The sequence below is a fragment of the Plectropomus leopardus genome, chromosome 22, assembly GCF_026936395.1.
Source record: "Plectropomus leopardus strain MGB_pleo_1.0 chromosome 22, ASM2693639v1, whole genome shotgun sequence".
NCBI classification, from domain to species: domain Eukaryota; kingdom Metazoa; phylum Chordata; class Actinopteri; order Perciformes; family Serranidae; genus Plectropomus; species Plectropomus leopardus.
The window spans coordinates 7,885,229-7,898,760 of NC_142197.1; the positions used below are offsets into that span (position 1 = coordinate 7,885,229).

Here is a 13,532-nt window from a genome sequence, read left to right on the forward strand (position 1 = left end):
AAAGTGAAATCACAAAAAAAGTGTTCTGAATCATGGTCATCGACTCTGCCTTTGAGGTCATTATTTTATTAGTTTAGTGTCGCATGCATCAGTCGACAGCTACTTTTTAGATGCTCATGATGCTCCGAACCTCCCCGTGAAGCAGATATTAGCAGAGTATTATAAAGATGATGCTGCATGAACCAAACAGCAGAGAAACACAGGGAAGTCCTTGTTTATCTGGCGTCAGGGAAATGTAGGCCTTGTGTGTGCACGCTGGGACCCTGACAGCAGTTCCTGGCTCTGAGCTCAGCCTTCAGTTGTAAGCCCGGCCTGGCAGCGACTCTTGAAAAGGCCTCACTCACGCTTGGCCATGAAATCGCCTTGGCAGCTTGTGCCAGTAGGCACTGTGGGGCAGAGGGGTGGGGGCTGCCTATTTATATGTTTGTGTTAAAGTGTGGGGTGTTTACGACCACAATATGCATCTAGTTTTGACTCCATGTCTTCAGAAACGGACAGTTTTACCAATACATATGATGCAAAATATGAATTCAAAGATCCGTGTGCCCCTTTGGCCGGGCATGAAGCCATCAACAGATTGTAGTGCTGCTAAAACCACCTCTCACGCGCTTTATCTGTGCCAGAGCGTATTATTAGACTCAGGACAAGCCTCGGCCTCGACCGCAGAATGGCTCTCCAGTCCCACATGTTGGAAACTGCGGCAGTCTATAACCAGTGGTTTCATCCATTTTTAATGCGCTCTAATTGAAGTCGACAATCACTGCCTCCCAGCGTCCCCTGGTCTCCCACTGCAGGAAGTAACATCACCACGAAACAGCTGATTCTGCACACATGAACATGTGCTTAACCACATGCATGTCTCTGTTTTTATCTTTAACTTGATCTGAATCGAGAGAAAGCTCAAAGGATTTACACTTTTTCTCTGTTCTCACACCTCAGGGCTGGATCGATAACTTCAACGGGCCGAGCGGAGTCTTTATAGCTGTAAGTAAAAATGTTCTGAAAGAAACTGTTCACCACCAAATCAAAAAACACAGATTTTTCCTCTTACCTGTGGTGCTATTGATATTTTATTATAGATACTTTATTTGTCTCCATGGGGACATTGGTTTGTCAGTCTAGATTTTTTTGCTGTGGGTTGCTGAGTGTTTGAGATTTCGGCTGTAGAGATGAATCGTCCTCCCACAGGCTCATAGGCTGTTGAATAGCCCATCCATCTGATTCTGCAGCTAAGACTTAATCTGCAATTTACCCCCCTTACTGTACTTTGCACACATCATTCTGCACTTTCTAACTTTATACCTGTGCTGAGCACTTTTTAAATATTCTGTTTTATATTGTTTTGTAGGGACTGTTTGTTCTTTGGGATGTTTTTACTGACTGTTAGTTTCTTTTTAGTGTTTTCTGTTGGTATTTATTTTTATATTTTGCACCTGAGATCTCTAAAAGAAATCATTCTGCTCTGCATGTAAATGTATAGCAAAATGACAATAAAGCTGAATTGAATTGTCTGCCTTTTCTCCAATATCATGGAAGTAGATGGCACTTGGTTTGTGGAGCTCAAAGTGCCAGAAAAATAACATTTGAAAAACTCCTTTCTAAACCCGGCAGTCTCATCCAGGTGCACTACTTGGTACTGAAATTTGAAACCGATTGAATTGGTATTTGGTAGTAGTGACATAATTCAGGCGGTACCCTTAAAGTACTGAAATGGTACCAAACCCTATATTTGGGAAGAAAAAAATAGTTCCCACATTAAAGTGCTCACAACAAGGTTTGTGGGTTATTTTAGAGTAACTGGGTCGTGATTTCTGGAAAGAGTCATTGTTGTTGAATTTTTCAAATGTATTTTTTGGCACTTTGAGCTCTACAAGCCGAGTGTCATCTAGTTCCATTATATTGGAGAGAAGGCAAACATCTCTACAGCCGATATCTCCAACACTCTGCAACTCACACCAAAACGATCTAAACAGAAAAACAGCACTACAGATAAGAGGAGGAAAATGTGTTTTTGATTTTGGGTCGAACTGTTCCTTCAGACTTTTCTGCGTTTAAAAAGCATTGCTGTTTAGAGTCTTAAGACCTGTGTGTTCTTCTGTAATCAGGCTGGAAAGGGGATCTTGCGCACCATGAGAGCCAACAACGATGCGGTGGCTGACCTGATCCCCGTGGACGTGGTCATTAACCTCACCCTGGCTGCTGGCTGGTACACCGCGGTGCGCAGGTCAGTGCTTCACCCTGAGGTTAGTCTGGAAATCTGTAAACATGGGTCCCCGGCTCAGACTTTTTCACCTCTGATAGGGGGGCTTTTTAGTTTAAGATTCCCTTGTTGTGTTTCCCCAGTGGAGAAACAGTAGGGGAAAATTATAAACTTACAACTTTGTCTACTTCACACTGCTGTATTAACCTCAGATAAACTTTTGAAAATATTACTGAACATAAAAGGACTGTGGCTTTTGTCCTCAAGGTTATGATGGTTGACGAAAACTGAAATGAAAAATAAAACTGAGAGTGAAAAAACTTTATAGATAATAATCAAAAGATAAGTTTTCCTGGTAAAAGAATCCTCAATACAGGGTGTATCAAGGACAGATACTCTGCAGCCTAAAACGAGCTGCTCGCTGTTGGAAAGCTATTAAAGTTTAACAAACATCCATTTTACTTCAAGTCTGACATGTTAAAAAAAAATATTATTGAACCTTGGAAAATGGTTCAATAATTGTGTGACAGTATAAGCAGCTATTAAAGGAGATAAAAGATTTTCAGCCAACAAGATAGAAATTGGACAGAAAATTAGACGTTAATTGGTGCAAGGAAAGGACTATTTATAGGTCATAACAAAAGTTTTTCTTGCACCACTACGCTAAAATTTGCAAATCTGGGGAAAAAACAGCCCACTCCCATATTATGTAGCTTAATAGAGATAATAAACTTGAAAAAAAATGGCTTTGAGTCCTAAATTATATTAAAACAAATGTATTTTGTAGAGATTAAGACAGTTCATGTCTCACAAATGCATTAAATGTAATTATGCATCACTATTACCAACTGTCATGTGATTATATCACTGTTTATGTATCTGACAACCTGTACTTATTTTCAGAAGGAAACAGAAAAACAGAAAAATAAAAGTTAAGTATTAACTCCACATTTGAAAATATGTGAAAAGCTTTATTTAAGAGGTTAATATAGTTATCCCTCAGTTTAGCAGCCTATACATTCGATATAAAGGTCTTCATGTGTTGTCTCAGAGTAGTATACCCTCAAGAATCACCTGTGTTTTAAAGCACTTTTATTGCACCATAGTTGTATAGCTTAATCCAGGAAATACAGTCAAATATCTGTTTTTATTGGCATAATTATGATCTTCCTCTCTCGCACCTTGCAGACCTAAAACCGCTCTGGTGTACAACTGCACGACCGGCGGCATCAACCCGTTCCACTGGGGAGAGATTGGTAGGTACACTGTTTGCTGTCTTGCTTAAGAGGTAATAGAAACCTGTCACTGCAGGCGAATATTTATAGAGCTGTTTTGTCTGCGCCTGCTCGGCATCCCACAACATTGCTGTCCCGTTCATCATCACAAATCAATACTCTGCTGTTGTGACATAACGTCCCCGTGATGTAGTCAAGTTGTGCTGGTTGTGGTCGGGGCTGCTGTGGAGAGCGTCTGCCACCTGCTGGAAACAGTTGTTTTCCAGTGTTTTCCTTTCATATACAAGACGCCTCTAGATATATGAGCTTATTCTTGAGAGGTAGGCACATAAAGGGTTTTAAATTTTTAAAAAATAGCTTCAAGTATTGTCATAAAAGCACATTTTGGAAGAAAGGTTTTGGCTAAGGAACATTCGCCCAAACATATATATTTTCTTAGATTTCCCTTAAACCATCTTTGCCTTTTCTAGTCTTAAAATTAATCACAAGCTTTTTTGATATTTTAATGCAACATTTAATCATTTTCCATAGGTTTGAAAAGGCAAGATAACACTAATTGCATAAAAATTATAAAAATGGTTTATACGAAGAAAAGAAAGTCAACTTTTGAATTGATTGCTATGATTGTTATTACAGACATTCATGGTACCAGGAGGATGAATCCTACTGACTCTGGTGATCCACTAACATGTGCACAGGTGTAATGGTTCTCAAACTTTTTTCAATAAATGAAATATTTCTTCGGGTATTACCCTCTGACCAGTGCAAAACATTTTTAGATAGAAAAGCACAGAAAACAACGGTGAAACGTTTTGTAGTGGCAGCTGACAGTTTACAGCAGTTGGTGATTGCGCTGAAAATAAAAATATTTAACACAAAACTCACATTTACATTTTTATTAAATTCATTATCGTAAAATTATTTTAGGAATAAGCATGACTCAAATTTTCTGAATTAACTTTTTTTTAAAAAATAATTTACCCTCTACTGTACTCCAAAGCACCCATATACCAATTCGAGATAAACTTATTTAGTGCAACAGTCAGGTTAAATTTTGCATTTAGCTAATTACATATTTCAACAACCATAGAATGGGATGTATAGAAATTTGGTACAGACATTAGTGGCGCCCAGAGGATGAATCCTCCTGTGATCACTTAACCTTTAGAAAAAAGTACCCAAAAGCGTTTAAATACTTTGTGCTGGCGGAACCAAAATAGATGCAAAAATGCACAAATAGCAAACTAGATGATGCTCCATTTATATAAGTCCACGTGTGACGTTCTGGGCCTAAGCTCCTCTTCAGACAAGAGAAAAAGGCAGAGATACACCACATTAGTACCTGTATGCACAGGTGAGTCTAAAATCCAAAGATGCCTACAAATAATCATGCGACACACTACGGGACTGACGTGTTTTATCTCTGCACCTTTTTCATGTCTGAAGAAGGGCTTGGGCCCGAGACGTCACACATGTGGAGGTAATAATTATCCAAATTATTGTTGTTGCTGACGTTGTTAAGGTAATTTTCTTTTATATTTTACTAATTTCCAACTAATTTCTGCTCATTGCCTCCGTCCCATGTTTTTGAAAGAAATTAGGCCAATTTGTTTAGGTTTCAAAGGGTTAAAGTTTGAAAATAAAAACATTTTCAGTCGAAGAAAAGCTTTACTTCTTTTTTACTGAGCGTTGGGTGTAAGAATCAGGAAAAATTGCGTTTTTAATAATAAATAGTTTCTAAAATTGACCCCAATTAATAGAAAAAAACTCAAGTGAAAACATGTATTCAAGATCCAGCGTGTGATTGTTTTCTGAAAGCACAAACTTATTTTACTTATGATGTGATCTGCATCACATGTACGTCTTTTAGGTAGTTTAAAGATGGATCTGTCATTTTCATGCAAATTTCTGTATATGTGCGGTCAATATAAATTCGTGCTCAGAGCCTCTGTGTTTGGTAGCGTCTGAGATCACGACGGCAGCGATGAAACTACACATAAAGAGCGAAAACTCTCATTGTTTGCGTGCCAGAGGTCGTCACATACAGTGGGATTAGAGAGCGGTGGATGTCAGGCAGAGAGGATGACACATGGGACCCTCTCTTCTCCCATTTCCCTTCAGATTAGCAAACATGCTCCCTTCACCGAGGAAATTGCCACCAGATGGCTCGTGGCGGGATTAGGTCTCATCACGGCAACTCCCTGTTATGAAAGAGGAACCGTGTACTCTAATCTCGCCGGCCCAAACGAGGAGCAGGAATGAAGCTAATCTAACACACAAAGATCAGAGAAACAAAACAACAGAAGAGGTCAGACAAAATTCGTTTTTTCTGGTAATGATATTCAAAATAAAAAAAAGGAGGATCCAGCTCCCTGTTGCTTGCAAAGAATTGTGGGTACTCCAGCTTGAATTATTTTATCTCTACTTGGCCAGACCTCAGAGGACATCTCAAGGTTAGCTGCGATACTCTGGGCTGGGGGGGGGCGGAGGGGGGCGGCGGCCACAGCTGGCTGTCACCTCAGATCCGGTCATCTCGGCCCCTTGCAACTGCCACATATCTGTTGCCATGGAAACGCACGGTGCAAAGGCCTAGTTTGCGTGCTGTGTGTGATGTAACGTCTGCGGTCACATGGCTGCTCTCTGTATCTGTGGATGGCTGCTGCTGGATTCTGGGAGGAAGAGGAGGAGGAGGAGGCGGCTGTGCTGCCCAGTGGGGGGAGTCATTGTGTGGCGGCTTTCCGCCTGATATTCCCCCGAGAATCTGAGCTGGAAAATCATGTTATAAAGAAGGCCGGCTATGGTTCCTGGACGGCATGAACCTCGTACAGAAACTGCAGTTCGCGTGTTGTCAACCATTTCATTGTTCCTGCTCAGTGGATGCTGATAACCTGAGCTTTTTAAAAAAGCTTTTAAGGACCTTTTTTTTCCTCTTCGTTGCATCTTGAGATCCCCACTTTCTCACTGACTTTAAGAGCAAGGCTGTCTCTAGTTTGTGTTTCTCATATATTACTGTATGCCGTATACAGAGCTAAACATCTGGTTTTCCAAAAAATACATATACCTGGAGATCCTGAACTCTTCTCTGTTCTGAAGGTGCCCAAGAATCTCCAAAAACTCAATGATTAAAAATAAAAAAGTTATAAATTTATTGTAATTTGTGGGGTTTTTTTCTCTTATTTTTATTTTATCTTATATATTTTGTGGTGTTTTTGTATGTTTTTTCTTAATCTTCAGGTAAATTTCTTGCAAATTTTTGGGTCATTTCTTTCATTGCTCATTGCCTTTCTCCCATGTTTTTGAAAGAAATCAAGCCACTCTGCTTTCACAGGGTTAAAATTACAAGCTGGGGCTGGAGCAAGACTAGTATTGGAGCTAGATCTTTTCTCTTTGCATTCTCTATCAGACATAAATACTGATTTTTGTTGTTATTTTGTTGAATTGATGCTCTAAACCTGCATGTCCCTTTTGCAGAGCACCATGTGATGTCGTCCTTCAAGAGGAACCCGCTGGATCAGGCTTTCCGCCGGCCCAACGCCAACATCACCTCCAACTATCTGATCAACCAGTACTGGATCCTCGTCAGCCACAAGTTCCCCGCCCTCATCTACGACCTCGTCCTGCGTCTCTCTGGACAAAAGCCGCAGTAAGGCTCCCAGCTGTCTGTTGAACTTTTTTTTTTGATCAACTTTTTATTTAGTTTTGTGCAGAGTTTAATAATAAATCATATATATATATACAGCCACATCTCATCCATATGTGCCCATATGTCTTACAAATCTTGCGAGTATTGATACTGCAGAAGAAAAGTTAACCTTTTATTTAACCTTCCCCAACCTGGCTGACTTAGAATGACCTGTGATGTCTAAGTCATATAATTTACATTAATTAATTAATTAATTAAATAAATAAAATAAAATAATAAAGAATGTTAAATAAAAATAAGAATAAATAAATAAATAAATAAAAATAATAATGAATACATAAATAAAAACAATTGGAAAAAAACAGAAATAAATGCAACAAAAAAATGAATGATTATGAAAAAATGAAATATTTAAACTCCAAAGAAAAATTCAACTGTGGTAACCTCTAACCTCCTCCTCCCTCTCTCTTACTTTAGGATGATGCGCATCTTCAATCGTCTGCACAAGGCCATCAGCCTGCTGGAGTATTTCAGCAGTCAGGACTGGGAGTGGAACTCCGAGAACCTGAACATGCTGATGAGCCAGATGACCCCAGAGGACAGAAAGGTACATTAATCCATGTGCATGCTGCCTGCTTTAGCCCAATATTCTACTTTCTAAACTTATTTAGGAAACATTGTTTGATCCAGTCTGAACCAGTATATTTTCTTCATCTGACACCATCTTATTGGTCGTTACAAACCCCCTTTCACCCATGTGAAACTATGTGCTTAAAGGTGTAGGTTTTGTTACAACAGTTTGGGCAAACACATGTAAAGCAGCAGACATTTTGAGCATCGAACACTTCATTTCAAACATTCTGGTGAATTTTTAGGCACAAATTTATGCCTCTTCCACATCAATTTATGGTGGAAATATGATACTTTCTGCTTAAATATTGCATAGTTGCTTATCTTTCTTTCTGTTTATGGTAAGTTGCAACCATTGCTTCTGCGGTTGCATGCCACCACCTGTTTTACTGGATGCATTATTGCATCTATGAGTCACCATATAATAGCTAATCAAAATAAAATAAAATTGTCTACATCTCTCATGTTTTTATTGTCAGAGACAAATGCACATGTGCTAAATATTTTGGGGGGCTTAAACCTCAAGAAAAGAGAGAAGCTCTTCCACCACTGAAGATACTATTGCTTTTTAAAGCAGTTTATTATATTGTCCCTCTGCTCTTTCTACATTTTTTGCATTGTTTTAGTCTTTTGCTCCATCTAGTGAGGCAGAGTGGAATGTCACCTTAATTTTTAATGTCAAATAGTTTCACCAGCTTGAGGTAGTAGCTAGCAGTAGCTTTGGTTTTGTTTTGGTTTCAGTGTCCTCCTGACCATTTTTTTAATCTTGCAGGCATTTAACTTTGATGTGCGCCAGCTGAACTGGCCCGAGTACATCGAGAATTATTGCATCGGCACCAAGAAGTACGTCCTGAATGAAGACATGTCTGACATTCCTGCTGCCAGGCAGCATCTGAGGAAGTAAGTCAACAAGAAAATACAACATAAAAACAACAGAAGATCATCAATCTGTCCAGCCAGTGGATTGTTTATGACATAAAAACAAAGGCAGGAGTCTCACATACACCAAAGAAATACAACTTATCTCCATAAATGCAGTTCAGCAGATGTTTTGCTTTTGCTACATTCCCCACGTGTGTCCTAATAAAATAAAGAACAATAGTTTTTTTTTATCATTTTAACACCATTGAATGTGTCTCTTAAGAGGGAAATCAGATACTAGTTTGTACAAAACTTAACCTTGACACTAAAAGATAATAATTTTATTTGCATAAAACACTAGATAAATTACTTCAGGTTTTTTGTTAATCACAAATGACATGCAATGACAGCAAACTTATTTTATTTTTTATTTTTTTGCTTTAAAATGTCTGTGTCCCTATGTATCATTCTGTGTCCCCTCTCTAAATTTGGAGGTTTTTGCAGGTCCATGAATGTGACACAGGCAGAGCTCTCCATGGGTTCTGTTTTTCCTCAGCAGCAGTTTGTGACTCCTAGGGAGGATAATTGATCTGCCGCTGCATTCAGAGCTGATCAGATCAATAGATGAGAGTGAAAGCAAAACTTTTAGACTTCACAGAGTGAACGGTTCAGTCTCACTTTCACTGCGCCTGACCTTCTGCTGCTCCGTTTGTGCCACAGTGCGCTCTGCGCTCCGAGAGTGTGCTGCAGTGAATAAGCAAACAGTTTTGTATATGTCACTAGTGCTCTGAATGAACGGTTAAGCTCCAAAAATCGAAAACCTATTCGTGTCGGCAGATGTTCTGATCGTGGTGGGCTGCCAGACATAAATGAATGTGTGGGAAACCTTGAACATTTTTTTGTTATTTCTGTGATTTTAAAACCATCACTTTATTTCCTTTCTACTCCCTGTCTTTTTTCCAAGACTGAGGAACATCCGCTACACTTTCAACACCCTGCTGGTGGTTTTCATCTGGAGGGTGTTTATCGCCCGCTCCCAGATGGCCAGAAACATCTGGTACTTTGTGGTCAGCCTCTGTTTCAAGTTCCTCTCCTACTTCCGCGCATCCAGCACCATAACCAACTGAGTCTTCCTCGCCGCCTCAAACCAGAGACAGCAGCCCTCGCCTTTTAGCTGTCAGCAGGACGTAACATCTGAGACTCTGACCATCCACAAAGGACGACCTCAATCCTCCTCTTTGTGTGGATTAGCTGGGGGCTCTCGACAGGTGGGAGGCTGCAGTTGTGTGAAACACTCAGAAGGGAGAAAAGAGGTCTACTAGCCATGAATTATTTGTTTAGTTTTCTGTCACTGTTCAGTCACCAGACCCCGTCCAAAAAAAAAAAAGTGTTGTCATTCATTTTGTACCTGCCGTTTTCTTCTCAAAGTGGCCAATTATATATGCAACAATAAGCCTTTTGTGTGACCTTCATTTTCTTTTCCACGTCATCGTTTCCATCCTCTTGAATCTACATTGCCTTGCCTTGTGATGATTTTTTTTCATACTTGAAATATGGCAGTGCTTCACTGGAGGACGATTTCTACAAGATTATTTTCTGTTTTTTACTGTGGGGATATCCACTTCCTCTCTTTAATACGCAGGTGATTTGGATATCTGTATGTCTTGCATTACATGTTATCTACTGCCTTTGTAAGATTACACCAGAAAACGAACTGTTGGTTATCTGTCTCAAGGCCAATCCACATATTGAGACTCGTAGAAAGCAAAATTCTGACCACAAGACAACAGTATCACTACATATTTACCGAAACATCTGGATCTGCCACCTTTCCTGCTGTCGAGGTTATCACTTATTTACTATCACAAACAATAATGTCTTTGAACATAATCCTTGTTTGTTTGAATGCTCATCCACTTTTTGCCTGTTTGTACAGCAGTTTGTACTGAAACTAAGTTTACTACTTTTACATCTTTATACTTGCGTCAAAGGCTAGTCTGATATAAGTGGTAGACCTTGGCAGTGTATTATATATAAATAAGAGTACATCAGAGTCAAGTGTATTTGTATAGCCCGGTATCACATACTGTACAATGTCTCTGAACAGTTTCCAACCAAGTTTTCTAAGAAGACAAACTCCCCCAGAACCTCAAAAGGCACTTCAAAAAGGGACCGCTCCTCTCTCCTCAGACAGCTGCGGGTGAAACAGTAACCATAGGTGAAAATATTACACATTAACATTAAACTGTAACAGATGTACACGCCAAATACACAACCCTGTCTCCTAAAAATTACGTTCGTATGTTAGTGAACTCCTTTGTTAAATATGTTGTTGTGGCGACGTAATCGCTGCCTGGAATATGTTCAGAGACAACGTTTCTCTCAGGTAACGACACACAACATTCATGTATCGCATAGATTTTGCAAGGTAGCTGTTTGAGGAGGATGGCAGGGGTAGTGTAGGACATGGATACCAGATCCCCAGCTATGTGTCCAGACTTCTTTTTTAGGTTTCGGCATTAAGACACTTTGGTTATGGTTAGGAAAAGATCTTTACATCAGTTAAATTTTAAAAAAGAAAACAGGTAATTACAAAAAAGAAATGCTGTAGTCGCTACGACTGGATACTGTGTTGCAAGACTGCCTAAATTAGTAGAAAATACACAACATTTTTCATTGAAAATTTTGCTGATTGGCTCAGTACCAACATTTTTGCAACTTGCCAGGTTGTGCATAAACATAATTTCTAGAAGACAGGGCTGAAACAAAAAAGTGGAATTCTATAAAGTCCAATGCTGATGTCGTAAATCAAAAATTAAGAAGTTCAAAGAATAGGTCCTGTCCAATACCAGTGATTTAAATGTCCAAGATTGTAGGTATGCGAGGTTGGGAGACCAAAGTTAAGAGCAAGCAATTTAGTAAAGTAGGAAGGACCCTGGTTTACATTTGTTACATTTGAGTCACAATGATTACCTAGGACATTGTTTAACAATGTTGTTCTGAAGGTATTTCTAGAAACCTTAAAGAATCGAACCATTCGGAAATTATTCCTTCCACTGCATGATAAAGACATACAACAGACATGTTTCCTGATCCAGAAAAAATTGATAGCCGAGTAGTTTCGTGGAAAAGAAAATACTCTTAAGAAACTGAGTTGCAGTTTGAGAAATGGGTTTGAAATCATTGTTTTGGAGCAGCATTTTCATCAAAATGGTTCGAGGAATCATTGAAGTTTCTAGAAATACAGTCAGAACAACAGCTGTTAAATATGGGTTTTTCAAACATCACAGGGTCTGTTTTATTCAAGGAACAGATGATGTTACTCATATGTAATGCTAATACTTGAGTCAGCAGAAGGAAAATGAGCCATCAGGGCACTCAGCAGATAGCAGCAGGCATGGCTGAAGGAAACTTGAGGTTTATGCCATGTGAAAATGAAGGCAGTATTGACTGAAGATTTCTTTTAGTTCTTGAGGCAGGCCTTAGAATAATGAAGAAGTCATGCGGTTTGTTAGATATGTCTGAGAAAGATCATGTATTTATATGTAAAGAAAGACCACAGAATCATCCCCAAAGAAGCAGGCAACTCTGTTGAAGGCTAAAATTTTCCCATTTAAACCAGAAAGAGAAAGATTTCAGTTTTGTCTGTGTGTGAGAAAAGATTTATCAAACTGCTTTTGACATCAAGATATGGCATGGAGCAATCTTTGCACTTATTGCTATATAGAGTTGAGTGTCATCTGCATAAGGGCGAAGATTCATGCTGCAGCTGCAAATTATTCTGCCGAACATAAGGATATTGTGAACAGCAGTGGACCAAGTACAGAGCCCTGAGGTTTGCCATATCTTACCCAATGGAGAATTGGACTATTTTTAAGCAACTGTGACCTACTATATGTTAGTCTGGACCTAAATCACAAAAGTGCTAGGTTATAAATAAGGAATTTAAGGTCTTCCTGGTATTACATCCTTGACCCCAGTTTGGAAGATCTGTAAATAGTTGAACTACATATTATTCTTATAGACTACCAAAAATTGTATTTGACTGTTGATTTTTTTGTTTTGCTTGGTGAGTGTCTTCACAGGATTTCACCAACAGAGCTTCCCACAGAGTCTACCAAAAGTGTTTAAGTGCGACAGGCAGGTGTGATTTTTACTAAACAAATGAAAAAACTGTGTACAGTATTGTTTGTGTTGCGAGGCTTGACTCTTTGACAGATTACAAATAACAGTTATAAGTCTAATATGGGAGAAAAAGGGACGCAACTAAATAAATGTTTATGCAAAGCTCATGTCTGTGGTGTAATCATGGTAACTGTCCTCCTAATTTCAGAGGGGGATAATAAACCAAAATGTCTGCAGTCATACGAGGCCTGTATGATGAAGTGGTATCATCATTGTTCTTGCAGCGTTATTGTAACAGTGTTGTTACGGAGGTTTGCTCTTCTGTATGTGTGTTTCACAACAAAGTACTGTCTTTGCTGTTTGTAAACCAAATGCAGAGCTCTGTTGGTACGGAAAACCGCAGGCTGGAGCTACAACAGCAACGCGTAACCAATGACTTCATCTTACTACTTTCTGGTGTCATTTACAACTTGTTTGACCACCTTTAGTCCTTGCTCTGACAACACTTCATTCAAAGTCTGCTTGGCAAAACTGAAATAAACTAGAAGAGAAAACTCCAAGTGTGCTGCAGTCCATTAAACCTTACCTCTACATCACCAGGTAGTTTCTTTACAAAATCTCAATAATAACAGCATCATTAAAGTCCTAGTAAAGCAAAATCAGCAGTTTCTTTCTAAACACACTGAAAATGTTAGAGAATACTTGTTGAAAACATGTGAACAGACTGGGAACTTTACTTCATTGTTGTCTGTTATAACTGTTTTTCACCATTCCTGTGTCCAGGATTTTTCAGCAGACCTAAAATCATGGCACAATGATGCACTGGAGCCATCCTTAA

At 39.1% G+C, this 13,532-nt stretch overlaps 1 protein-coding gene across 1 annotated transcript in view; it reads left to right on the top strand.

The window, feature by feature from the left end:
- Positions 1–13,254, top strand: part of LOC121961165 (fatty acyl-CoA reductase 1) — a 66,893-nt gene extending 53,639 nt beyond the window's left edge. The window contains exons 6-12 of the mRNA XM_042511044.2: positions 940–984; positions 2,106–2,224; positions 3,389–3,456; positions 6,907–7,078; positions 7,556–7,685; positions 8,481–8,608; positions 9,534–13,254. Coding sequence (XP_042366978.1) covers positions 940–984; positions 2,106–2,224; positions 3,389–3,456; positions 6,907–7,078; positions 7,556–7,685; positions 8,481–8,608; positions 9,534–9,696 — 825 coding nt within the window. The 3' untranslated portion in view covers positions 9,697–13,254. The remainder of the gene's footprint in view (positions 1–939; positions 985–2,105; positions 2,225–3,388; positions 3,457–6,906; positions 7,079–7,555; positions 7,686–8,480; positions 8,609–9,533) is intronic.
- The last annotated feature ends 278 nt before the right edge of the window (positions 13,255–13,532 follow it).